General features: G+C 37.9%; 1 protein-coding gene across 2 annotated transcripts in view; it reads right to left on the bottom strand.

The window, feature by feature from the left end:
* PDE4D (phosphodiesterase 4D) overlaps window positions 1-26,311 on the bottom strand; it is a 1,287,753-nt gene that overhangs the window by 663,139 nt on the left and 598,303 nt on the right. Inside the window, exon 1 of one of the 2 annotated variants that reach the window (XM_031445608.2) lies at window positions 18,572-19,639. The exons of the other annotated variant lie outside the window; for it this stretch is intronic. Within the exon in view, the coding sequence (XP_031301468.1) occupies window positions 18,572-18,837 (266 nt within the window). The 5' untranslated portion in view covers window positions 18,838-19,639. Of the gene's footprint in view, window positions 1-18,571; window positions 19,640-26,311 lie in introns of those variants that run through there. 2 annotated transcript variants of the gene reach the window in all.

Here is a 26,311-nt window from a genome sequence, read left to right on the forward strand (position 1 = left end):
CTAAATCCTGACTGTCTCACCAAACAGCTTCTGCTGAAGACTGAGATTAAGGAAATGAAACAATGCACCTCTTCTCATTTTTACTGTGATTACACCTTTAAAATGTGTTTAGTGCTGCCATGGTTTCTAGTGAAAATGTTCAGGGCAGGGCAGTGGAGAAGAGTTTCATCTGGGAAGGTTGGCAGATTTTTCTCCCAAAAGGCCTTGAAGGTTGACACTACTGTGGGGAAATTGCTAAGATTAGAATCCGCCACTGAGATTTGTAGCTTCAGAGACTCGAATCTCTCAGCATATGAGAGCAACCTCTTCTCTCAGGAGCAAATCCATATCATACAACCTCAGGGAACTGCTAAACAGAATCCAAAGGCCAATTAGCTTCTTTTCATTGAGCTGGTGCTCTGAGAACAATGCTTCCACTATCTGACTCAATACTTCCCTTCTCAGTAGAATAGTCCTATATAACAATGAAGACCATAATCAGAAGACTGCTTGGTGAACAGGGAACCAGGACAAAAGATATAGATACATAGACATTAGATTAGATAGATTTAAAAAAGGCTATTCGTAAGATAATTAACATAATTTGAATGTTTAGCATCAGTCTGTTAACCAACAGTTCCTCTCTCATGGGCAGTGTTTGGAAAAGCACTGCCAATTTTTTCTTTTGTGATTCTCTTTTATGCCTCCTCAAATTCCCACCAATCCAACTGGCCTGTAAACCCATCTCTTTAAAGTGCTGCATCTTGGCTCTGCTGCATTTAAGCTATGCTATTTCATAACACTGACCCATAAATATCATTAAATAGTTATGTGTGATAAGTGGTATCGTGTAACTTATTTATCATTCAGTTAATGTTATTTATCAATGTTAATGTTAGATGTCATATGTTAATTCACAGAGGAAGAATCTTCTTTTTCTGACTTCTACGTCTTTTCTTTCCCTCTGTCCTATAGACAGACAGCATAGGACACTTTGGACAAAATACAGCAAAAGAAACAACACAGTAGAACATTTTTTAATGTTCCTATATTGTAGCCTACAACTTTGGATCACTTTGCAAGGTCAGTCGTCATTATTGCTAGGCATGACAGTAACCCCACGGCTACAGCAAAAAGCTGATGACCTTAAATTTCTAGGTGGCCTCAGGTAGAAAACCTGACTTTGATGTGTCTAAACAAGTATAAATATAGAACTCATGACGAGGTCTGTTAGGATTGTAAAATCTGAGAGGACGCTGTCTAGAGCTGCCCTGCTTAAGAGCTTTAAAAGCAGACAGATCAAAGCATGTGTCACTGAAAATCCAGCTGGTTGTCTTGAGTCAGGGGGTAAAACTGCAAACCCATTCAGGTGTATCCATTACTGTAATGACTTAGAAGAGACTCGGATGATGAAAATGAAGGGTGAACAGGATAGGATCATAATCATAGTAATCACAGGTCATGTGCCAGTGATATTGAATTTTTCTTTTGTGTAGTAAAGACAGTTTTGTATTTTTTCTGAATAGCTATGGTAACAGGTTTTATTTCTGAGGGCCTGGTTTCCTGTCTAAAGACCCACGCATCTGAGTAACACGCCTCTCCCAAACATTCATTAGGATATTGAAGATGAGTCAAAAAACAAGATGGCCATAGGCCAAAAGGTTTTGTGCTAAGAGAACAATCTATTTATCCATGGAACTGGCAAACTGAATTTAGGGCAGGTAAAAAGCAAGGCTATCACATCATACCTCATCTCAAACTTTCTTTAATGAGTATAGTTAGGATTATGTAGGTAGGGAAAGAAAGGCTAGAAATTCCTGCATAGTGAGAAGGAAAGTCTGGAATAGAGCGGTTCTCTTTACAGGATAAGGCACTCTTTAGAAGTTAGAGCAACTTACAGTTTCTGGGGGGAGCATCTTCTTAAGTGATGCTGATTATAATTCTGTGCTCTGTGGCACATTTAATTGACAGTGTATTTCTCATGGTGCTTCCCATAAAACACAGTTTTCTTCAAATTGATGTGATGCCTCTTTAAAACAGGCCACCCTGTATATTCCGAATGAGCTTTTTCCAGTAAGGAATCATGTTGATGTAAATCTACGTTGGCAAGAGCGTCATCAGAGTCAGCTGGGAGTGACAGGCATGTTCTAGCCAATTCTGGATGGTGTGTTGAAATATGCTTCCCAGGCTACCAGAGCAAATGCACAAAAGCCTGCCCACATCTTCATAGGGGTGACGTGCTGAACAGCAAAGCCATGGCTCTGTCAGAACATAAAACGCATACCAGGGGCGTTTCTGGAATGGAAGCCAACTAATCAATCATGGCAAAAGCTACAAATCCTTACAGGTGAAAAAGTGCCAGGGCTCGCCCTTTCTCTTAGGGCAAAAAAAAAAAAACAAAAAACAAAAAAACAAAGTTTTCACATGTTGCTTTGCAGGGTAACCTCGTAAGACACAGAAGATCATGTTTCGTAATAACAGCCAGGTTGTTCATATAATATCAATTTGCAGGCAGACAATACAAACAACAATTCAAACTCCAAAGAAAAAGCTCTGTTCTGCCCATTTTCATATGTTTTGTTTACATGTAAGATTACAAAAACATCCCTAAATAAATGTTAAAACGTGGTATGGTCTTGCTCTCCTTAAAAAATATTTTAAGCCTACACATAAAACCTACTTATCTAATAAAAGCAGGATCATTGTAATAATTCTATGCAGGAATCAGTGTAGCAAGTACAACATCTATTTCTTCAGAAATTTTTTTTAAAATTTCTTCAAGGTCAAGTTTTAACATCATGCATAGGAACAAGATTTTGTATCCAATGCTAGAAAAAAATAATTTCATGTTAGAAAATCTGCCCTTGGGCCATACATCTGGAAACTAGCAATTTCCCAATTGCTTTTCTGCATCTTCTGCCACATCTCTCATCCCTGGAGCATGAACGTATGGTAAAGAGGTGGGAAGAACATGGCTTTACCAGACAGAAATGTTGGCAGACCTGGCTAGCCGGTTCTCACTGCCTCTCCCCTCCATGTTTATAAATGCACTGCAGCTGAAGTAGGGTGCCTGGAATGAATTAAAATGGATAGACCCAAGAGACTGGCCATCCCAGCCCAAGAGTTGTCCTTGTCTAACTGCATGGCCTCAAATGAGATCCTTGTCTTGGACACACAATCATCACAAGAACCACAAGACTGCTAGGTCATTGCTCATCATGCCCAGCTGTCTCCGTAAAGCCCCCAGTCTGACTTAAGACCCCAGCCTTCCCTGCAGCACCCCTTCTCCAAACTCTCCATTGTGAATTTACACATCCTTGCTCTCACACTACTGGCTGCCCATTGAGGACGCTGGTTTAGTTGAGCCTTCTGATGGGGTGCCTACTTCCTCTCCATATTTTTGTACCACCTCCCCTAATGGAGAAGTAGTTATTTTTCCTGCTCTCTGTCGCTTCCAGAGAGAACTGTGACCGTTTTTTAAACCATCTCTCCTTTGACTACTCTACTCTGAACCACCATGATATCTCACCTGGTTTATTGCAATGGTGTCTGAACTGGTCTCCTGGTGGCTTCCTTTGCCCTGCATCTGCATTTTCTATACAGGAGCCTGAATAATTCTTTCAGAACTTAAGACAGACTGTCTCTCCCTGAGCAGACACTCCCACTGCTAAAGCTTCTCCCTTTGAAGCATCCTTAATACAGCCTCAAAACACTACAATATTGGACCCCTTTCTGTATTTCTGACCTCATTTGCTATAACATCCCCTTCCCTCAAACATACCAATCAAATCATCCCTCAGACCTCTGCCCTTGTTATTGCTTCTTCCTGAAACGTTCCTCCCCCGGGTAATCACATGGTCACTCAGGCATCTTCAGATCTCTACTCAAATGTTACCTTATAGAGAGTCCTCCCTAAAGAGGGATATTAAACTCTAATCTCTTATGCTGTCTCATTCCTCTTTACTGTACTTGTCATTCTCTGATTCACTAGAATATTTATTTATACATTGTCTTCTCCTACATTAGAATACATTCTCCCTCGGGGAAGGACTTTTGTCTTTTTTTGCTCAGTGCTACATCCCCAGGAGAATGACATATACAAAGTAGACACTCAAAGTTAATTTTTGAATAGATGAAAGGACAACAGGATATCTAGGTCCTGACTCTTACCCTGGTGAGCCAGCCTTCGGAGCAAGATGGTTTTCTGTGTTACAGTCCATCAGAACTGCTAGATGTGTGCTAAGCATTATATTCTCATGCCTTTAATGAAAAGGCAGATACAGTCCTCACATAAATAGTGTCTCTGTTCTATGCATCAGAACAAGAGTGCCACCAGTGGAATTACCACATCTCATTTGAATGGAAATACAATTGGGTATTCTGCTACTTCAGAAGGATTAGCTCAGAAGGAGGAGAAGGCATCAGCCAGCTGAAAGATGGTAGAGATTGGTCTAACTGGACTGAATCTCACATTCCAACTATTGAGAGCGTTTAATGCACACACTTCCACAAGCTTAGCATGGGGTGATCACTCAAAGTGTCACTTCCTTTTCTGTGGAGTAAAGTTGTTAAGAAAGATAAAATTGATCACGTTTCACTTAGGCATATAAATCCCTGGTGTATGTGTGTATGTGTGTGTGAGAGAGAGTGAGATAGAGAGAGAGGCTGAAAGAGAAAGAGAGAGAATGTTAGCTGACTTTCAAAACCTGACTCCACCTTACCTTTATGTCCACCTTCCACAGAGCTACTCCATGCTGTACCCCGTGTACCCCCCATCTTTGTTCATGCTGTTCCTTTGGTGAAAAGAACTCACTTCCAACCACTTTTCCTTCCATATGTCACTCTGGTTCTCTCCCTACTGAAATCATCTATGCTTTATATGTTCATATCAAATTCCTTTCCAGGCCCTATTTTTCTCTTTGTAAAATGTGATAATTAAACCTAAACCAACTAAGTTGTCATGAATATCAAATAAGATAACCTGAGAAATTGCTCAGTACATGCCTTCTCTGTGACTGCTCCATCTCAACTCTCACGTGATTCCTACTACCAGAAACAATCTCTACCTTCCTATAAACTCCCACCAGCTCTTCGTACTCAGTTACGGCAATTGCTGCTTTACGGTTATTTGAGGAATCATATTCTACCCACGTCTGATCATAACCTTTGAGAGCATAGACAATGTCTCAGTAGCATCCCATACAGCAATTTGCAGAGTAGACACAGAATGAGGGGAATTAAGCTTCTAGATGTCAGTAGGTTCAGATCACCCTCAGTGTTCCACCATGCCTATTTTTACATAATATTTGAATAGCACTGTAGTCTTTTCATTAAGTATATCATTTGAACTTTTAAATAATTTTATGAAGTATGAATTAGTAAGAGTTCCATTTTACCAATGAACTTAATTGTGACCTGTGGAGTTTAAATGATACCACTGGGATCTCACAGTAAGTAAGTAGCAGAGTCAGGCCAGGCGGTACATTTTTTTGGACCTCTTTCTGTATCACGAGATGGTGCTAGGTGCTAGGGACACCCTAGTGAATCAAGTGAAACTGGTTCCTCCCTTCACATCTTCCCGCCTAAATCAGTGGTTCTCAACTAGGGATAGTTTTGCCCCGAGGGGACACTGGCAACATTTGGAGACATTTTGGATCTTCAGAACAGGATGGGTGTTACTAACATCTAGTAGGTAGCGGCCAGGGATACTCCTTACATCCTACGATGCACAGGACAGCCCCCAGGACAAAACCTGGAGGCTGAGAAATGTTACCCTCGATTCAATTCCAAAATGAATGACCGTGAAGCCTCTATAGGAAATAAGACCAGATAAGGTGGGACAGAGAGGTTTGCAACTGAGGATAGAGACTTCAAGGCCAAGTTGAGAAATATGAATTTTATCCTGCAGACCAGGGACTAGCAAACTATGGCCAGTAGGCTAAATCCAGATCCTAACTGGGCCCCACTTCAGATCTCCTGTGGGTACAGGGCTGGCTTCATGGGTGTGATCTGGGCAATTGTGCAGGGCTGAATGCTCTGCTGGAGTCTTCATGAAATTCTTAATATTCTTTTAAATGTGTTCCTGCATTTCCATTTTATACTGGGCCCCGCAAATTATGTAGCCTGTCCTGTGTGGATGTTCTGGCCTGGAAATAAGTTCTCCATAAGATTACAGAGGTGTGAAAAAATTGGGCTCCTAGCTTACCTCAACTTTCACCTATTTGCATGGAAATCCTCACTGTTTTCAGACACCTGTGTTTGTGCCCTTTGGAAGTAGCACTTGGAGACTGCCATTTGAAGGTACAGTACTTTTCCACAGATAAGTTCTTTGCATTTCTGTAGCTACTAGATAGGAAATGAATATTTATAGTGTGATAAAAACAGGGTTCCAACACCTGACTTTTTGTCTAGGAACTGGAATTACCCAATCAAGTTAAGTGTCTTTACCTCCACGGAAGGGATTCAGACCCAAAGATCCCCTGCAAGAACCAATGTCCTTCTTCCAACAGTGGAAGTATCAGTGGTTCCGGACCAGTGGTTTGGGACATTAGAGGATCTGATGCACCAAAGATGGTTGTATGCATAGTGGATGTTATTTATTAAATTTAAAATGCTGAATTCAATAATGAGAAGGTTATTCCCTTTCCGAATCCCTTTCAGTCATTCTTATTACCTTAAATAGAAGGACTGAATTGGTCTTTCACATCTCTGTATTAGTTACTGTCACTTCAAACAAAGAGAAAGTAGACCTCAGGCCCAGGACTTCTAGCAGGTCACAGTATTGAGTCAAACTTGAATCTATCTAGCCTTTTTTTTTAAACCATATTTTTTTCATTTATCTTCCATGTCTGATACATGACACTGGTTTCCAATTTACAGGAATTGTATCAAGCTTTTTTTTTTTTTTTAAACATATAGGCTTTTAAATAAAAACATAAATCCATGAACAAATATTATATACAACACGGTACAAACGATCTAGAGAAGTACCTTAAACTGGGAAGGTGATACAGGAACGATCACGCTGTTAGTGGCACTGCCATTGTTGTTATAAGAGGGCTTTATTAAAGAAACCTGGTTCTATTCAGAGGCGAGCCATAGCATTTCACCTCGTGCGTCATCAGCCTCCAATTCATATATGTTTTAGTTATTACTACCCATAAATCACACACTGTTCTATCTGGCACTCACTCAACAGAAAGTCATAAAAAAAAATCACACTCCAAAGTAAGACAAATACTATAAACCTAAAGAAGGTAAACAAGCAGAAACGATAAGCCAAATGACCTTATTAGTCAGAAAGTTGCTTATTGCAAAAGGTCAATGATACACACTCACCGTTTATAAATGTGGAATCAGCTTATAAGAAAATGAAAAAAGAAACATGTACCCTAATAATAATATACAGAGGAAGCCACTTTATTTTAATGATAGCTAATTTGATCATAGGGCCAGCTCATAAGGATAATGGAAAGGAAATCGGTTAGCTTGAAATTACTGCAATGTAAAAATGGATATAGATGGGACTATGGACAAAACTTTTATGTTAAAATAACCTTTCTATGCTAAATCTCTTCAAAAAATTGTTTTTGCCTCCAAATTGCCACACTAAAAAAAAGAACTATGCAAGAAGGAGGGGTTGTTTGTTTTAAATTTCTCCTCAAAATCTTGCCATTTCTTTTATAAGCTTAGGTCTTGGTGTATAATTTAACCACTATGAATTCTAAGAGATAAAAATTAGTCATCAGAGTTTAACAAACTAGTTATTCAGTAATTTACCAAAAATCACAAATATATTTATGTATTTTTTCAGAAATACAACAGGCATAAATTATTTTCAAAGTATAAACTAAATATTAAAATACATATATGTGACACATTAGTGACACTAACATATACTGATTTCATTCTTATGTACTAAAGTCAAATTACACCAGTCCAGGTGTGTGTAAACGCCGAACACACACTCAAACACACAGCTTTGTGGTGACAAAGTCCATACAAATGGTTAATCATTGAGTTTGAAACATCTTTCCACTATGGCAATCAAACATGACATCACCAGGACTTCAAGGCTAGAAGACTCTAGGTCTCCCCAGGTGCTCAGCATAAGAGGCACAGCAATGGAGGGTATGCATCTCAATCAAACAGCAAATATTTACTAAATGCGTATTATACAGGTAGCACTCAGCCCCTCACAGTGGATACAATGATTGATACATGTGGAGGTTCCTACTTTTCAGGGACTTATAGGCCAGTTGCACCGTCAAAAGACACCCATGAAAAAGGAGACAGCATAAGAGAGAAAGTGCTAAGTAAATGGCAACACTTTGTGCTCTCAGAGTTCAAGGACAGATCTCAACAAATGAAGGTCAGGCAGTTGGGGCCTGGACACATTTGGTCATGAAAATCCTAAGTCAAGCCATTAATCCCAATGTTTTCACTTTCTTTCCTCTCATTAAACTTTACATTTTATTGATGATGTACTGACCCAAAGAAAATAGTCTCAGGAATGCTCTATCAAAGAAGACAGACAGATAGCATTTACTCCTGGTCCCAGAGACCTTTCCATTCTTTAAGCCAATATCTTGTTAAGTCAAAGAGATCATTTCATAGTGGGGGGATTGGGCAGAATTCTGGCAAATGAATAGAAGGAGAGTGCTTTAAGGTCATATGGGCTGTGGTCCTTCTGTCTGGCCACCCGGTCATTTGCAGTCAGCCTGTGAGTCAGGCCAGCTCTGGTTACCAAGCAGTTTGCTGCTCTGTTGCTTAGTGACTTGAGCCTGCAGACCATCATTTCCAGCTGGCTCTTCTGGAACCAAAACTTAATAGATTTCTGACTTGATCTTTCTCTTTAGAGCACGAGCCTTTCATGCCTTTTTCTCCGAATCATTGAAAATAAAATTATCCTCTGATTGGTTTTGTTTTGAAGCCAGTCTTATTTTAAAACTACTCTGAATCAGAATGTTTTCTGTTGACCCTCAAGCCTCTCTTCACCAAGGACATGTCTTTCTCCTCTGTATACACATATTTTTCTCAGAAAAAAAGGATGTCTACATTCATACCAGCCACATGTGCCAAACAAATAAACTGAGCTTCCGCACCAAGAAAGGGTTCTTTTCCTACCCTTCTGTTAACTCACCACCATTTTGTAAAGTCATTGACTATTTATTGTTGCAGCTTTGGACATACAGGCAGGGTAAGGTAATAAATTCGAATGTGATTCTTAGCCCAAAGGTAGGTAATGCTGAAAGAACACAGGATGGAGAGTGAGGCAAACCTGAAATCAAGTTTTAACTCAGCTCATTTCATGGCTGCACAGCTGAATGATCTTGGTTTTGTGATGATTTTTCTGAGCCTTAGCAATTGCATATGTAAAATACAACTACTAATACTGAAATTCAACCTTGTTTGTTTTGAAGGATTAATGGACAGAAGTATGCGACACATAGCCAGAGCTCAACATTAATGGCTCTGTTATACTAAGTCTAAGGTTATAAAGCTGTATTATTATAAACCTGAAATTTTTATTCCACAGTGAAATCAAACAGTTCCTTCTTGTGTCAACTCACGATCTCCCCCTGAGAATAAGGACTCCATTTGAAATAGCTGGAGAGAATTTATGTCTTTAAAATTGAACACAAAATGATTTTTCTCTGTTTTGTATATATAGTAGAAGAGACGGATATGTTAAGATAGCATATAATGGAAGATACAATAAAAGAAAAATTTAAATTTGAGTTTTTATTATTATCTATAGATTTCCACATTTCCTACCCCAAATTATGGCTTCCAGATGGTATCTTAGAGTGAATACCACCAATCTTTTCATTCTGAAGGTCCTGCAGCCTTTTTCTGAGTCACAGAATAATTAAAGCATTATATCCCGTTTTTACCCACGAGGTGTACACCTCACTATCTCACAACAGCAAATTACAACTTGTTTTTAATTACTTATCTTAAATGTACAGTAGCTTCTTATCACTTTGTAAATTTAATTGGCCAATTTTTTACTTGTAAATATCAATCGCTCTATAGCCCATATGACTTATGAATAAAGAGTCTACAATTCAAAAAGGTTGAGTAACTAAGGTCAAATATCAAGTAGCCAGCAGAACTGGAAATACACGGCTTCCACTAGGCTAAACTCACAGTTTTAAAAACATGACTCTTTCAAAAGCAAAACCATTAAAAAACAATGACATAACTTTGCCACACTGGTGATAATAAAGCTTCTTCCTGAAACTGCTATGCGAAGAACAATTTTGGTAGCTTCTTGTCTTAGGAAAAAAAAAATTCCTGAAGTTCTGAAGCTTAATCAGTTACCTAACCTTACAGGAGCTTGTTATTTATAAAAACATTTACACAAAGAACAGCTTTTAAAATTAAAGCCATGATTTTAAAATTATTTTAATGAACTTTGAGATATAATTTTTAATTTTCTTCTCACGCAACATTTCTACCAAGTTTCTAAGAAAGATTGTGTTTTTGCTTAGAAGTATTTTCACTACTAGTAGAATGACTTTGGCCAGTATAGATACACTCAATATCTTTGCTCTTTCTTTAAGATAAATGTCAAAGGTCACAGGAAGTACAAATGAGTAATAAATTGCCATGTTATTTCAATGTTTTCTTCATGTTCCTCAGTAATTATTTGTCACATATTTATTTTGTAATTTCTTAAATATTACTAGTCAATCGACAAGTTCTTTAAGAAGGTCTTCCTGGGGTCATCGGATTTTAGGAAAGGCTAATCATGCTTTTCAAAAGTTCCAGATGCCCTTAACTTGCAGTGCCCCAAGATTCCTGCAGAAGACACAGCCAGTTACGCCAGGGGCACAGCTACAAACTCAGCCAACTGGCCCCACCTAACCTGCTGTCATGATTCCCTGTTGTGCACCCCAGAGACTTTCCCCCGGAAACTTCCTCCCCACCTCCTTGTATCACACCTTACCCGCAGCCTCTGGGTTCCCAGCTCCTGGGGGAGCACCAGCAATGCCCCACTCTGGGTAACGTTACCATGTGGGTCAGAGAAAAGACAACCTTAAAGTTACATAAGGCAAATGTAGGGGAGTTAGAAAGGAGAAAGTTCTCAAATAGAATCCCTAAATAATGGCTTTGAGAACCTACTTGGGTGTGTGTGTCGGCGGTGTGTTTGTGAGTGACCTAAAATCTCTAACTGGCTAGATTTCTTCTTGATAGGTGACAAAGGGTTTCTGCCCTCTTCTATAACTTCAAGAAAATTTATAGCATATTTCTCTCTTAACAATAAAAGCAACTACAATTGCTGAAGAAATTATGACTCAAGAAAACAAATCTTTATTTTGAAACATGAGCAATTTTATATCTAATGCCAATGCCCAGTAGAGAAGTATATTTTAAAAAATGGCCAAAAACACTTTTCTAGCTCCCTAGAAATCTTTAAGATTTTCTAAATGCCTCCTGAAAGACGTCTTTTAAAAATCTACATTATTTTGAAATCATTTTGTTGTCTAAGGATGTTACTAAGTTCTTCTACCTTTGGATATGTTGTAATTAAAAACACATACACATACACTGAAATTTTAAAGATAAGACATTTGTATATTACTTGGATCCTACCTTGCACAAAGAAATCCCATTGTCTAATATCATTCATACACACTCTAGAACATTTTCATTCAGAACCCAGCATAAACTGAGGGGAAAACCTGAAAATTATAAAGATTTTCCTGACTGTTTAGTTTTCCTAAAATAAACTCACACTGAACGTTTTCTTCACCAGAAATTCCACTGACCCTGGAGATCTTGCTGACATCAGAAGGAATTCCCTACTCTGATGAAAACAAAGTCCGGTTTATAAGCACTAGACTACAAGGTACTAGATGTTAAGTAAAAATGATAAAACAGAGTGGTGAGAAGCATGAGCATGAGAGGGTCCTAATCTAACACACAGTATCAAATACCAGTGTTCAGTGAACATTAGCTAGTGACATATTATGACTAAAAGCATTGAGGGAATAGCAAAAGTAAAATATGGTACAGATTTTGAAGAGGCAGCAGATGACTACCAGTTGGAGGAACTGGAAGATCTGAGGAAGAGAGGCCTTGAAAGATGTGTAGAATGGGAGTACATAAGGAAGAGGCACCAAATCTGGAGTTCTGCCTCAGCAACATCTCCCCTTTCTGCTTTCCCCGAAACTGATGTATGCTCATCATTCCTTCCAGCTCTTAGCCTCTTCACATATACTCTTTTTAGTCTAATCCATCCACAAACAGGGCAATCATTTAAAAATGTAGACAAGAACCCACAAACTTTTGGTCAACTAATCTTCGACAAAGGAGGCAAGCATATATAATGGTATAAAGACAGTCTCTTCAGCAAATGGTGTTGGGAAAACTGGACAGCAGCATGTAAAGCAATGAAGCTAGAACACTCCCTTACACCATACACAAAAATCAACTCAAAATGGATCAAAGACTTAAGCATAAGACAAGATACAATAAACCTCCTAGAAGAAAACATAGGCAAAACATTATCTGACATACATCTCAAAAATGTTCTCCTAGGGCAGTCTACCCAAGCAATAGAAATAAAAGCAAGAATAAACAAATGGGACCTAATGAAACTTACAAGCTTCTGCACAGCAAAGGAAACCGTAACTAAAGAAAAAGACAACCTACAGAATGGGAGAAAATTTTTGCAAATGAAACCGACAACGGCTTGATCACCAGAATATATAAGCAGCTCATATGACTTAATAAGATAAAAACAAACAACCCAATCCAAAAATGGGCAGAAGACCTAAACAAGCAATTCTCCAAAGAAGAAATACAAATGACCAATAGACACATTAAAAAATGCTCAATATCACTAATTATCAGAGAAATGCAAATCAAAACTACAATGAGGTATCACCTCACACCAGTTAGAATGGCCATCATTCAAAAGTCCACAAATGATAAATGCTGGAGAGGCTGTGGAGAAAAGGGAACCTTCCTACACTGCTGGTGGGAATGCAGTTTGATGCAGCCACTGTAGAAAACAGTATGGAGATTCCTCAAAAGACTAGGAATAGACTTACCATATGACCCAGGAATCCCGCTCCTGGGCATATATCCAGAAGGAACCCTACTTCAAAAAGACACCTGCACCCCAGTGTTCATAGCAGCACTATTTACAAATAGCCAAGACATGGAAACAGCCTCAATGTCCATCAACAGATGACTGGATAAAGGAGATGTGGTATATTTATATAATGGAATACTATTCAGCCATAAAAACTGACAACATAATGCCATTTGAAGCAACATGGATGTCCCTGGAGAATGTCATTCTTAGTGAAGTAAACCAGAAAGAGAAAGAAAAATATCATATGAGATCGCTCATATGTGGAATGTAAAAAAAAAAAAAAAAGAAGAAGAAGAAGAACATAAATACAAAACAGAAACAGACTCATAGATATAGAATACAAACTTGCGGTTGCCAGAGGGGTCGGGGAGTGGGAAGGGACAGGCTGGGATTTCAAAATTTGTAGACACTGACAGGCATATGCAGAACAGATAAACAAGATTATACTGTACAGCACAGGGAAATATATACAAGATCTTGTGGTAGCTCACAGTGAAAAAAAATGTGACAATGAATATATGTATGTTCATGTATAACTGAAAAATTGTGCTATACACTGGAATTTGACACAACATTGTAAAATGACTATAACTCAATTAAAAAATGTTAAAAAAAATGTAGACAAGATTATCCTATTAAGTGAAGTAAGTAAGAGAAAGATAAATATCATATGATATCACTTACATGTAGAATCTTAAAAAATTGATTCATATGAATTTATTTACAAACCAGAAATAGACTCACAGACATAGAAAAAAAACTATGATTACCAAAGGGGAAAGGAGCAGAGAGAGATAAAGTAGGAGTTTGGGATTAACATATACACACTACTGTATATAAAACAGATAAACAACAAAGTTCTACTGTATAGCACAGGGAACTATATTCAATATCTTGTAATAACCTATAATGGAAAAGAATCTAAAAAAAAAATATATGTTTAACTGAATTATTTGCTATACACCTGAACCTACCACAACATCGTAAATCAACTATATTTCAATTAAAAAATTTTTAATATAGACATAAAATTTAAAAAAAAAATTTTAAATATAGACCTAAAGATTCAGGCTGACCAAGGGTAGACTAATGGACACACAATAAAGAAGATATTACCTTATAATGACACTCAGTAAGTGTCTGGCCCTGTGCATAATACTTTAATTTGCACAGAACTGAACTTAATAAAACCGCAACACCAAACAGATACTGTCACTATTCCCAGGAAATTGGGTAGCAGAGAAACAAATACATGTTAAGTAATTTGGACAAAAATCACACAACTAGTAAAGGGGAAGTCAAAATTTAAACTTAAATAGCCTGCTGCTCAGACACTCTCTGTACAAGAGTCACACGGCACCTGGGGTATCGAATCAATTCAGCAAGCTCCTCTTTCAAGGTCAGGAAAATCCAAATGAAGTCTAGATAAGAACCACCAGGATCAAACTGGTAAATACAGCATACAAATGTGAAATAACTTAGGATGTTTAGTTAAAAAAAGAGAAGAGTTTTTAAAAAGCATGATAACACTGACAACATTGATTAATGGGTGTACCAAGATGAATAGAACAGGGTCTGGCTCTCTGATGGGTGCCTCCAAGCCTCCTGCCTTAATGGCTACATTATGGAAAACAGGAGAGATTCAAACTGTGGGGTTTTCAAAGCAGATCCAGGACCCAGGGAAGACAATTACAAGGCAGAAGACTTCAACTGTAGATAAGCAAGGACTTCCCAATCAGTAGGCTTGTCAAAAATAGAATTGTTCTGTCTGACCCTCAACTAGGAGGCGTGCAGAGATGCTAAAGGACTGGTCACCACAGATGTTACTCCATGAACCCAACTATGGTATAGAGGGTGAAACTGTAGCCATTACCTCATTGTGACTGACACGGGCAACCTGTTCACCAGATCTGTTTTACCTTTCTCCTGGCATCAGAACTGAGATAGGTTTCCCAGGCTCCTGTGCAGTTAAATGTGGTCACAGAACTGAGTTCTATATGGGGAATACTGGTATAACAATGTGGGCACTTCTAGGACTGCCTCATAAAAACTCATGAATGCCAGATTCTGTGCTCTTTTCCCCTGATTCAGCTGAGCCTGGCAAACGTGGAGACCATGTGTCACAAATAGTGGAATCACAGAATGGTAGGATCCGGGGTCCCTGAATTACTCCAAGGCAGGCTAGCTCCCCACAAGAAGCAGGAGCAAGAAATAAACATCCACTGTGTCAAGGTTTGGAGAGTGTTAGAACAAAAAGATTATCTTTATCCAGTCATCTGTCGGTGGACACTTAGGTTTTTTCCATGTCTTGGCTGTTGTAAGCAGTGCTGTTATGAACATTGGGGTGCAGTTGTCTTTTTGAATTAAGGTTCCCTCTGGATATATGCCCAGAAGTGGGATTGCTGGATCATATGGTAAGTCTACTTTTAGTCTTTTGAGGAATTTCCACACTGTTTTCCATAATGGCTGCAACAAACTACATTCTCACCAACAGTGTAGGAGGGTTCCCTTTTCTACTCAGCCATAAAAAATAATAAAATTATGCCATTTGCAGCAACATGGATGGACCTGGAGATTGTCACTCTAAGTGAAGTAAGCCAGAAAGAGAAAGAAAAATGCCATGTGATATCACTTATATGTGAAATCTAAAAAAAAGACAAATGAAGTTATTTACAAAACAGAAACAGACTCACAGACATAGAAAACAAACTTATGGTTACCAGGGGGGAAAGGGGTGAGAAGGGATAAACTGGAGGTTCGAGATTTGCAGATACTAACATATATATATATATATATATATATATATATATATATATATATATATAAAATAGATAAACAACAAGTTCATACTGTATAGCACAGGGAACTATATTCAATATCTTTTAGTCAATTATGGTGGAAAAATATGAAAATGAATGTATGTATGTTCATGTATGACTGTAACATTATGTTGTACACCAGGAATTGACACAACATTGTAAACTAACTATATGTCAATAAATATATATATATATATATAATTAAGAAAAGATTATCTTAATCAGATACTTTCTAATAGGATTTATTTTTTCTATCAGAGTATAAATTATTTGAAACAAAGGAAGAGCTCTTATTCAACTTTGTAGTCAGTAGGCAAAAGCTAAATTCTTGGGACTCAGTAGGTATTAAATATATTCATATCGAATAGAAGGGAATATCAGGTCTAGAAACCAACATTCTGAAGCAGGCACACACAAGGCCTGTATCTAAGTGGCTGGTCATCTAATTTAGGAGGAGAGGATTTGAGTGTGGTGGGTAGCAGCAGCAGGTTAGACAGCAGACTATGTAATCAGCACAATTTGAAATACATTTTAAAAATTCTGGATAGTGCTTAGTCCAAGTACTGAAAGCACAGATGGAATGATACTTGTCAAAAGATGCCTGTGGATATTATGAAAGTCTTGGGGCTTGTTGAACCAATATGGAAAATGTGAGGTACTCTTTCCAACTCCCTCACTGGATGCTTTTAGTCCACTAGGAATACTGTTTCCCCTTAGTTACGGAGAATTGATATCACAATTTTTATTTTTCATTTCCCTTGCTCTCTCCATGCCTCCCTCATCTAGTGGAGACCTGACAGACCACAACAAAATATTGGCAGAAATCATGCTCTTGGGGCTTCTCCAAACAGGACCAGAAAAGGAAGTGCCAGAAATTTCAGAAGAAAGCCTGTTTTCATGAGATTTCCTGCCTTCCTTACATCTCAGCATGTCCAAACAGTTCGGATAAACTTCAGCTGAACTCTAGGTTGCTTCACTCAGATAGAAATCAAGTGTCTGTATTGAGGCTTACCCATTCGGCGAGAGGGACACTTTAGGAACTATAATTAAAAAAGCACCTCACCCCAAAGGGACATTGCATACCCAATTTCTGCACCTGACTCTTTCTGAACTCCAGCCAGCCTGCCTGCTCTGGCACCTGATGCTTGGTCTCAAGCCATCCCTCTCCCTCAGAGCATCTCCCAGTGTTCATCTGTGCCTTTCATTCACGGCTCGTCTCTGACTAGTTTTTTCAACAATATCTTCCTCCAAGAAAAGTCCTCCTTTTCCCACAGTTTCTTTAAGACAGAAAAATTCAATCTTTGTTGTAGCCTTCTTATGACCATTATCTCTAAACTTAGAAATGCCACTTACTTAAAATCTTGGGAAAAATAAAAACACCTCCCCAAGCAGAGATCTAGCTATTTAAAATTACAATTCTGAGGTCAGACATTTCTTTGGGTGGAACCATGCCTTTTATTTCCTTTGTCATCTATTTTCACCTATGACATGAATGCATTCCTGGGTAGGGCCATGTTGCTTAAGTTTAGATTTTAATTCTCTCTACTTCTTGCTGTTTCTTTCCTAGAAGTCTTGATTGAGTCTGGTTTTTGTGTTTTTGTTTTTTTTTTTTGGTTCAGTTTTGTTTTGTTTTTTCCATTCCTGGGATACTCGGTGTTCTATGGAAAAGCTGTATAAAAATCATTCAAACAGTTTTTCAACTGACACACTCATTATTTTTTTCTGTTATGCCTGTTTTCTTCATCATGATTAATATTCATTTTACCAAAACGTGGAGGTAGTGTATAGAACCTACTGCTACCTAAAATTAACCAACTGCGCATTACAGACCCCTCTTTCTCTGATCATAGCCTCAAACTGCCTCAGAAACAATAAGCTCGTACAATGATTTATTTTAATATTTGTCCTTCCAAGAGCAGGAAAAATATCAAGAATCATTTAGAAGACTACATGGCAGCATATGCACTAAATAAATTCACCTATTATAAACAAGATAAAAATATAAAGAAAAGAAAAATATTGACAAAATATTCAAAGACTGCAAATTCAAAGAACACAATAGTATTTCCAAGTACCAGCCTGCAACTTTCTGCACAGCATTCCTAAAACCCTTCTCCTCTCCATTGAGAAGGCAGGTTGAGGTTACAAATATATTAAAGTCAGTAGTTAGGAGGGGTTTTACTGGGAGACACCATTACACACACACACACACTCCACACACATCTCTGCTTAACTGGGATCATGCAGAAAAGAGAACAAACTATGACTTTCCTCATCTCCTTTCTGGTCCTTTTTCCCTAGGCTGTTGCAGGAACTGGCAGGGTTATTAGCTTGAGAAATCAAAGAAATGCCACCACATCGGTATGGGAGTAAAACTGCATTCCTATTTGACATCTGGAATCAGTTTTCTTGTAGGAACTTGCAATAGGAATTGAACTTTGCGAACCACCCACCTTAAACACTCCTGTTACCAATCTTAAAGATTCCTGTCCTGACTTGGACATCTGTGGGATTTACTAAGGTACATTACTTCCGATAAATCACAGGTAAGGAGTGAAGATGATCCTCCCTTCCCTCCCCACTCCTAAAGTGAAAGGCGGGAGGAGCAAAAATCACCCAGGGAGAAGTGGCCACCATTTCTGATAATCCTCGCAAACCTTACCATGTATGTGCCACCGTGAAACGCCGCTGTTTGGGGATGTTGCTACTGAGAAGCATCCTGCGCAGGAGCCTGGGGGAGTTTCTCGGAGAAATCACCGGGGAGAGCTTGGGAGAAACCGATTTCCTTGCCGTCTTGGACTTCTCCTGCTGCAACAGGTTTTCCCTCAAGGATTTCACAAGATCCTCGTTCAGCCAGGGGTTTGGACAGTGCGGATTATCCACTTCAGGGACTGTTAAGGTGTCCGGGCTTGTCGTCTGCTGAGCCATTTTCCGGGTCAACTTTGTACAGTTGGCAATGATCCAGGGCAACGTGGTTCCCTGGACTCCTTCCAGTGACTGACTGCCTTGCTCGAGAGTCCGGGGAAATGTCCGGGGATGCAGGTCGGGTCGAGCTGCTGGCTGCTAGTTCATTCGGTCGCCTGCCTCAGTCTCTCCGCGGAGATGGGGCTGGGAGTAGACGAGGCGACCGCACTCCCGCGGAAACCTATTAAACGTCACCCCTCGTCTGCCAAAGATCGCTGACGAGCTCGCCGGGCAGAGGAACATGGAGGGAAGCCGCTGAGCTGGCGAGGCTTTTGTCAGCGCTGCAAAGCGGCCTGCTAAACTATTGGAACTAATGCGCAGCAGCTGCTCCAGTGACTTCTGCTTATGTACATAAAAAGTCCTGGGGGGAGGGCTCAACCATCAGATGCCTGCTGCTGGTTGTTTGCCTGGGCTTTCTATTTGCTTATTCCTGAATCCAAAGGAAAGAAAAAATTTGAACTTGACCTTACTCTCCCGCAAGGTCTATTTATCTCCCTTTAGTCCGCGTTCATGAAAAAAATGGCTAGCCCCTTGGTTTTTATAAGGGAAGAATAAACAAACACTAGCAAGACAAGAAATGTTTCCCTGTTTGTTAAGCTCGATCGGATGCACCTTAAAAGACAAATCCCCAGAGAATAAAATGGACTCTTCTTTTTTTTTTCCCTTCCTCTTTCTCTCTAGTCAGAAACCAAACAAAAGGTTTCAAAATACTGCATATGGAACACATTACAGAACACCGTTGTGTTGTATAGCCTTGCTAATTAAGGCCCTTGCAAAGCGCGAAACAGCACAGTTAACAACCACAAATGGTGTTTGTTATCTCTTTGCTTTTAAACTCATCATCCACGAGAGGAACATATTGTTTTCATTAGGGGAGTTAAAAATGATTTTAAAGTTTCAGTTATTGCTTATGGTATGCACATTTTTAAATTCAACTATAAAGGAATAAATCTAGATTTTCATAGTCATTTCCTTAATTGTTTTTTAGTGTAAGATTTTCATTTGTCTATCAGTATAGCTTCAAAAACAAACTGAGAGGAGGCTTAACATAAAAGAGAAGAAATTGTCTCTTGCCTATTTAGTTTTCTACTGGAAAAAAATGTAAATGTTAAAACAATTCAAGTAAGTAGGTGATAAAGACAGTTAAATCTCATTATATGGACACCAGAAGTACCAACATTAGAACTGGATTTGGAAGGGAATCCAAACCTTTGATTAGAGCTGTCTCCAGCAGCCTTCAGTGATGCTACAGACAGTTCAGGATTGAAATCAAATCACATTTCTCAAGATCTAAGAATACATTTTAAATGTGTGTGTGTGTGTATGTGTGTGTGTGTGTGTGTGTGTGTGTGTTTTAATACCCAACAACTTAAGAAGGAGTTAGGGAATGCATCCAGATAACACAGAGAACATAGTAGTTTGATTCATTTTTTTTTTTTTTTTGGTTTCTATTATGATTACTATTAGGGTAATTCTAAAAGTTCCTCCTATCTCCTTCCCTGGTTGTTTCACCTTAAGTTTTAATTCCTTGCCTTTAAAATGTTATGGAAAAGGATACTGTACTGTTCTGTTCACAGAAGCACAGGGTTGCCATGTGGTGTACTTATCATAATTCAATGAGACATATGTGCCATAACTTAATCAGAAAATCTATTATTCAAATATTCTAATAATGAAAAGCAGAGTGTGATTATTCTTATTCCTAAAGAATTTTCACTAGCACACAAAGTCTTATCACTATGCCACACTCTGTGACAAGGTCCCTTAGATTGGAATATAGATTCGTAACTAAATGGAAAGGACTGGACAATGCTCAGGAAAAGATACCAGAAGACCTAAAAAGTGATATTATCAGGTGCAGAAAAATACAATACGAATTATGTGCATAAGTGACAAGGGAATGCTTGAGGTGCAGTAAAGCTTGAAGCGGGGGAGGATCAAAAATGAGTGTAAAGGAAGGCAAGAAAGAAGCATACTCCAGGATGAGGAATTGGAATGTGCAAATCCAATAAAGAAGTCAGAAAGTTTTGTTCAAAAAGAAAAGAAAAAAAAAGTCAGATATAAAACCCATTTAGGTTTGTAGAAGCAAAAATTTAGATAGCAGGATAAAGTGAGAGAGAGAAAAAAAAAACAAAAAAAAACCAGGAGGCAGTAAACTGAAATGGCCAAAAATTATATGTAGAGAAAAGTTTCTCACTTCCTAAAGACTGTTTCTTCCAACAAATAATTGTGGGCATTTATTTTGTGCTGGGCACTCTATTGGTGCTCTAGGATATTTAAAGATGAGCTTGACGTCATCCCTGCCCTCTAGGAGCTTATAATCAGCTAGGGTAGATGGAGTGCAAAACAGCTGACATGAGAAAGTATGGCTCAAGGACCCAGAGGACAACTTAGAAGCTGGAGATTTTTAAATGTCTGGCTCAAAGTAGAGAAAAGTGATTCTCAGTGACCAAATAAAGGGATTGATATGACTGAGAATGATATGAGTCTACACTGGAAACTTCATTGAGTTCAGAGGGTTCTAGGTTCTAGTTCTTGTATTCAGTAACCTTCACTTAAGAGTAAAATTTTAAAAAAAGAGAGAGAAAGAAAAAGGGGGGTGGGTGGGTATAGCTCAGTTGTAAAGTGCATGTTCAGCATGCATGAAGTCCTGGGTTCAATCCCCAGTACCTTCATTTAAAAAAAAAAAAAAAGGAGTAAAATATTTACAGGCTAATCTTCTCATAATTGGCATGTCCTGTGGATGTTCAGAAAGATTGGGCACTTTGTTGATGATCACAACTAAGCTAAAATAGAAGATTCAACACCATTCTATTAAAAATTCATTTAGAATTGTGGTTAAACATGGACTAAAGCTGAACAAAGGCATTCTGCAAATCTCCCATTGCTTTGTTACACATATTAGAGGATTCCATTGTAGAAGCAGCATTGGCTACCTCTATACAGGTCCCCTTAACCTATCATTATTTGTTCAATTTCCTGACATCTACAATTACCCTCCTGTGTACCCCCCTAATGATTTATGGCAGGTATGCTGCTTTTTGAAAATAATATTAATTTTGTTTTGAGAATTCTTTGTCATCTCCTTGAAATAACATGAAAAACCCTGCAGTGTTTCAAAATCATGCTTGAAAATAACTGCCTTAGGAGGCACAAATTGTGATGTTCTGAAGATAACCAGGTAGGGGAAGTTTGGATAAACTGGCAATTTTCTTTATAATGATGCAGAAGGTCAGAGGTACTCTTCCAATAGGAGGACTACACAGCTTGCTTTTTCTTTTTCATTTTTTTTTTTTTTTTTTTTTTTACCAAAATCTTTTTAAAACTAGCTTCTAGAAACTTTTCAGAAAAACATGGTACTGTAACTGACAGCCAAATAAGGCCTTAGGTTTTAATGAGTGGAAAGTTGAAAGTGGGCAAAATATTTTGATAGAGGCACCCACGCCTAGAACAGCAGATAACATCTCTTAACTTAATAAAAGTTATCCTAGATACCTTTTTGTGGATTTTCAAAATTTGTGTTTTTTTCAGATTCTTCAGAATCTTTGAAAACATTTATTTAATTAATTAATTATAAGCAGCAAAACAAATACGAAATAGGATTTGCACAGGTTCTGGGACCAAGATTTAAAAGGATGCCCTTGCCTAGGTAAGAACAAGAAAGGATGGATTTCCCACAATTGAAAGGGAGTAATGGTACTGCTAATTCAAAAGAATAGATAAATTAAAATGATTTATACTTGACTATGGAATGCATTGTATGTTTCTCCCAGCCATGTTTTAGTTAGGTAAATAGTGGGTTAAAATGAGATTGCTTTTTAACTTGTCCACAGGATGCAGTCCATGAAAAAGATTTGATCATGGGAGAGACTGTGTCATCTAGCAGTTAAGAGGGTATGTGTGGAACCCAAAAGCATGTTTTGAACCCCAGCTATGATACTTACTAGCTGTGTGCTTTCCTTGTCTGTGGCTTAGTTTCTCATCTATGAAATAGAATGATAATAATAATAGCTATTGCATAAGAGTGCCGCAAAGATTAAATGTGTTAGTACTCATGATACAAAGTGTATAGAAGAGTGCCTGGTACAGAGTAAACACCCAGTAAAGGAAACCTGCCAGAAGCTGATGGAAGGAACTTACAGACATTGACAATTAGTAGATACCAACTCTGTGCCCCACATTTTGCATTTTATTTCATTTAATTCTTGCAATAACTCTTAGGGTGTTATTTCATTAATAATATTTTACAATTTAAGAGGACACTATTAAGTCCTTCACTATTTAAGAGGACATAAGGAGCTAAAAATACCTTACCCAAAGTCATATTGTACAACAATGCAAAACAGGTTTGTCTAGGAAGTGCCAGGGCCTCTTCTTTCAACTCTATATCAAACCACCCCCAAAGGAAAGCTGATTCAGTATTTATAATCAATAATGGGCATTTCCATGGAAAACAGCAGAATCTGAATGCCCTGAGCTCTTGGTCTAGTTAACAATGAATTCTGTCCTTGGCTCCACTCAGGACATAAACAGTGACAACCTGTGAAGCTTGCCAAGTCAAGAAGTTCTTACAAAGGCATGGTATTCAAGTGAGGGCAGCCTGAGGTGGAATTCCTGAGTGTTTTTTCATCTATATGCCTGTACCCCTTTGATATGAAGGTGTTTTCATGAAACTCCATGGTAGTTTTCCACTTGACGAAATAATATATTCTACATTTATTTTATTTTGTATTTTCCTTGTGATTATTTTCCATTTGGAATTTATATCATTATAAATTCTGATGATAAAATTATATTATCCCTGTATCTAAAAGCACATCTGAGCATTGTAGTACAGGGCTTTCAAATCATCATTATCACTGAACATTTATTAGGTTCTGGGCTGGTTGGCAGAGATTAAAAACAGTAAAATATCATTTGAAAAGAGAAGATATGTACAACCATTCCAACAGAAAACAAATGGTAAATATAAAATTAATCATATAAAAGATTGGTGCCTCAAAGTCTTGGAGGAGTACTCACCAATATATATCTAGACCAGTGGAAAAGAACTCAAAGAAGAAATAGGACTTCAGTTAGGCCTTGAAAGAAAGTACATGTGGGAAAATAATAAGATAGTTGGGGTGGGGGCATAGGTAGTCTTGGGGAGGTGAGAGATGTTGGATTTTTAGACTCCTATGGAAATATCAGCAAAATGTATGTATTTTGAATGTAGGTAAATAATACAGAGATTTAAATCAGATTAATTTGGTAGCAATATGCTTTATAATTTGGAGAAGGATAATTCAGAAGACGATTTTCACAGTTTTATTTCAATATAAATTTGTGTAGAAACGGAAAGAAAGGGCTAATCACGTAAGAATTAGAAGGATTTGTTCATCGGCTACACGTGAGCATTCAGGTCAGTAGGGAAATCACAAATAAATTAGACATTTCTTACTATAATCGATTATTCATTCCATCTAATTAAGTACGGTCACCAAATTAATCATTAAAAGGATGTCAGTGTAAAAAAGGTATCTAGGGTTTATTGAACAAAAGAAATACAGCTACTTGATTTATATTAGAGCTACATTTTGAGAAATGTGTTCTTTCAAGCTCAATTCATTTTAATAAAAAGATTAAATGGGTTTTGTTTCTAGATTAAATCTAGTTAAATGGGTTCCCTGCCCCTCTAGATTAAAGCTAAATGTTAGGGATCAATCTATTGAAATAGTCAACATTTGAGAGGAAAGTTAACATTTTATAGAGCACAACTTATACCAGCAACATTAACACAATATGCTTATTTTATTTATGAGGAAAAGAAAAACCTGCAATGCAATTTAAGTAAGAATTTTTACTTCTTTCCTGATACTTTCACTTAAAAAAGCTTCCCACACTAAAACAGAATTCTTGATTACTTGGCTAAAATGAAACACTAGGATGCTTTAAGTTTTAGTCAAATTCAATAAAACAATGGGTTTTGATGGCCACTAAAATTTTAACATAGTATCCTATATTTCTGGGTCTTTCAATGGAAAGAATAGCCAGGCATTTTGCCTTCAACTGGTGGACAAAAAACCAAACTCTTCTATATTTACAGTAGACTATCCCCTAGCATACTGAATGACTGCACATCACTAGATACCAGTGCAAAACAAAATGCCCTAAGCATAAGCACTTTGCATCATTACTTAATTTGCTCATCTCAATCACTCTAATGAGGCAGGTACTACTACCTTCATTTTAAAGCTGAGAAAACTAAGGCACCAAAATTAAATAATTTCCTTAAGATCATACACACCCAGGAGGTAATAGAGTAGGGATTTTAAAGCAGATAATCCAAGTCCAGAGTCCATGCCTGTAATTACTGTGCCAGATGCTTTTGTAATTAAAAAATAAAAGTCAAGCAAATTAATAGATACTCTAAGCAAAATGAATTCAGGTAACTTGATTTATGCAAACCGAATCTCTATAAAATATCTGTTACTACAGTTTTTGCAGTGAAGATATTTCCAAACCCCAATAAATGCCCATTAGGAATGCTATTTTGAGGCTCTGACAGATATTTCTTCGTAATCAAAAGATCTCCAAACTTCCAAAAAGTGTTCATTGTACTGCAAACAATAGACATTGAATGAACAAAAGAACTTGGGTAGACCTTTTGCTGTTTTTGTCCACGTAAGAGACATGTTAGTGAACAAAATCCAACATGTACCCCAAGCTCAGAGCAAAATAACACAATAGTAACCTATTCAAAACTCAACAGCAAGGAACACATTTCCTCATCTCTTTTCCAGTCTCTGTACCCATCCCCCATTGGCCCCATGAAAGGATTTTTAAAGTCTTTCTGTAATTAGCATAATATAACTATAAAGCCTCACTCTGACCCTGACATATAACATCTGTTCCAGGCATCCTATTTCTTGGATATGGTTTTTAGGAGACAAGATAGTGTATTTCACTGAAAGTCCACAATTCAGAGATTTATAATTGTAGCTGGAAATTTGTTTTTTAAAGTTTAACATATTTAGACAATGACCCCTCACAAGCAAATCATGTTTTCCGGGATGGCACTGTTCATACCTAACTGTAAAGAACCGTGTGAGTCCGAGTCGTTCACATGGGAGGCTTTACAAAAGGCATCACAGAAACTTAAGCTTTGTCCCCAGTGCTGCAATTAACTAGCTAAGTCACTTTGAACAAGTTCATTTACTTTCACAGGAACTCAGTTTTCTAGTTAAAAGCCCTGCAACCTTACTCAGGTTTTATAACAAAAAAAGAAAAACAGTTTCTGTCTTCAGTGGTGAGTCTCAATTGCCATTTAAGAAAAACTGTTTTCAGGTGTATCCTGAAGCAGTGTGGCCTCTTCCACTTGCATGTAGTGACAGCATGTTCCACAGATGACACTTTTAAAGGAGAAGTGGAAAAGGTAAGTTTAATGTTTAAGAAACTG

The sequence above is a fragment of the Camelus dromedarius genome, chromosome 3 (assembly GCF_036321535.1).
Source record: "Camelus dromedarius isolate mCamDro1 chromosome 3, mCamDro1.pat, whole genome shotgun sequence".
NCBI lineage: Eukaryota > Metazoa > Chordata > Mammalia > Artiodactyla > Camelidae > Camelus > Camelus dromedarius.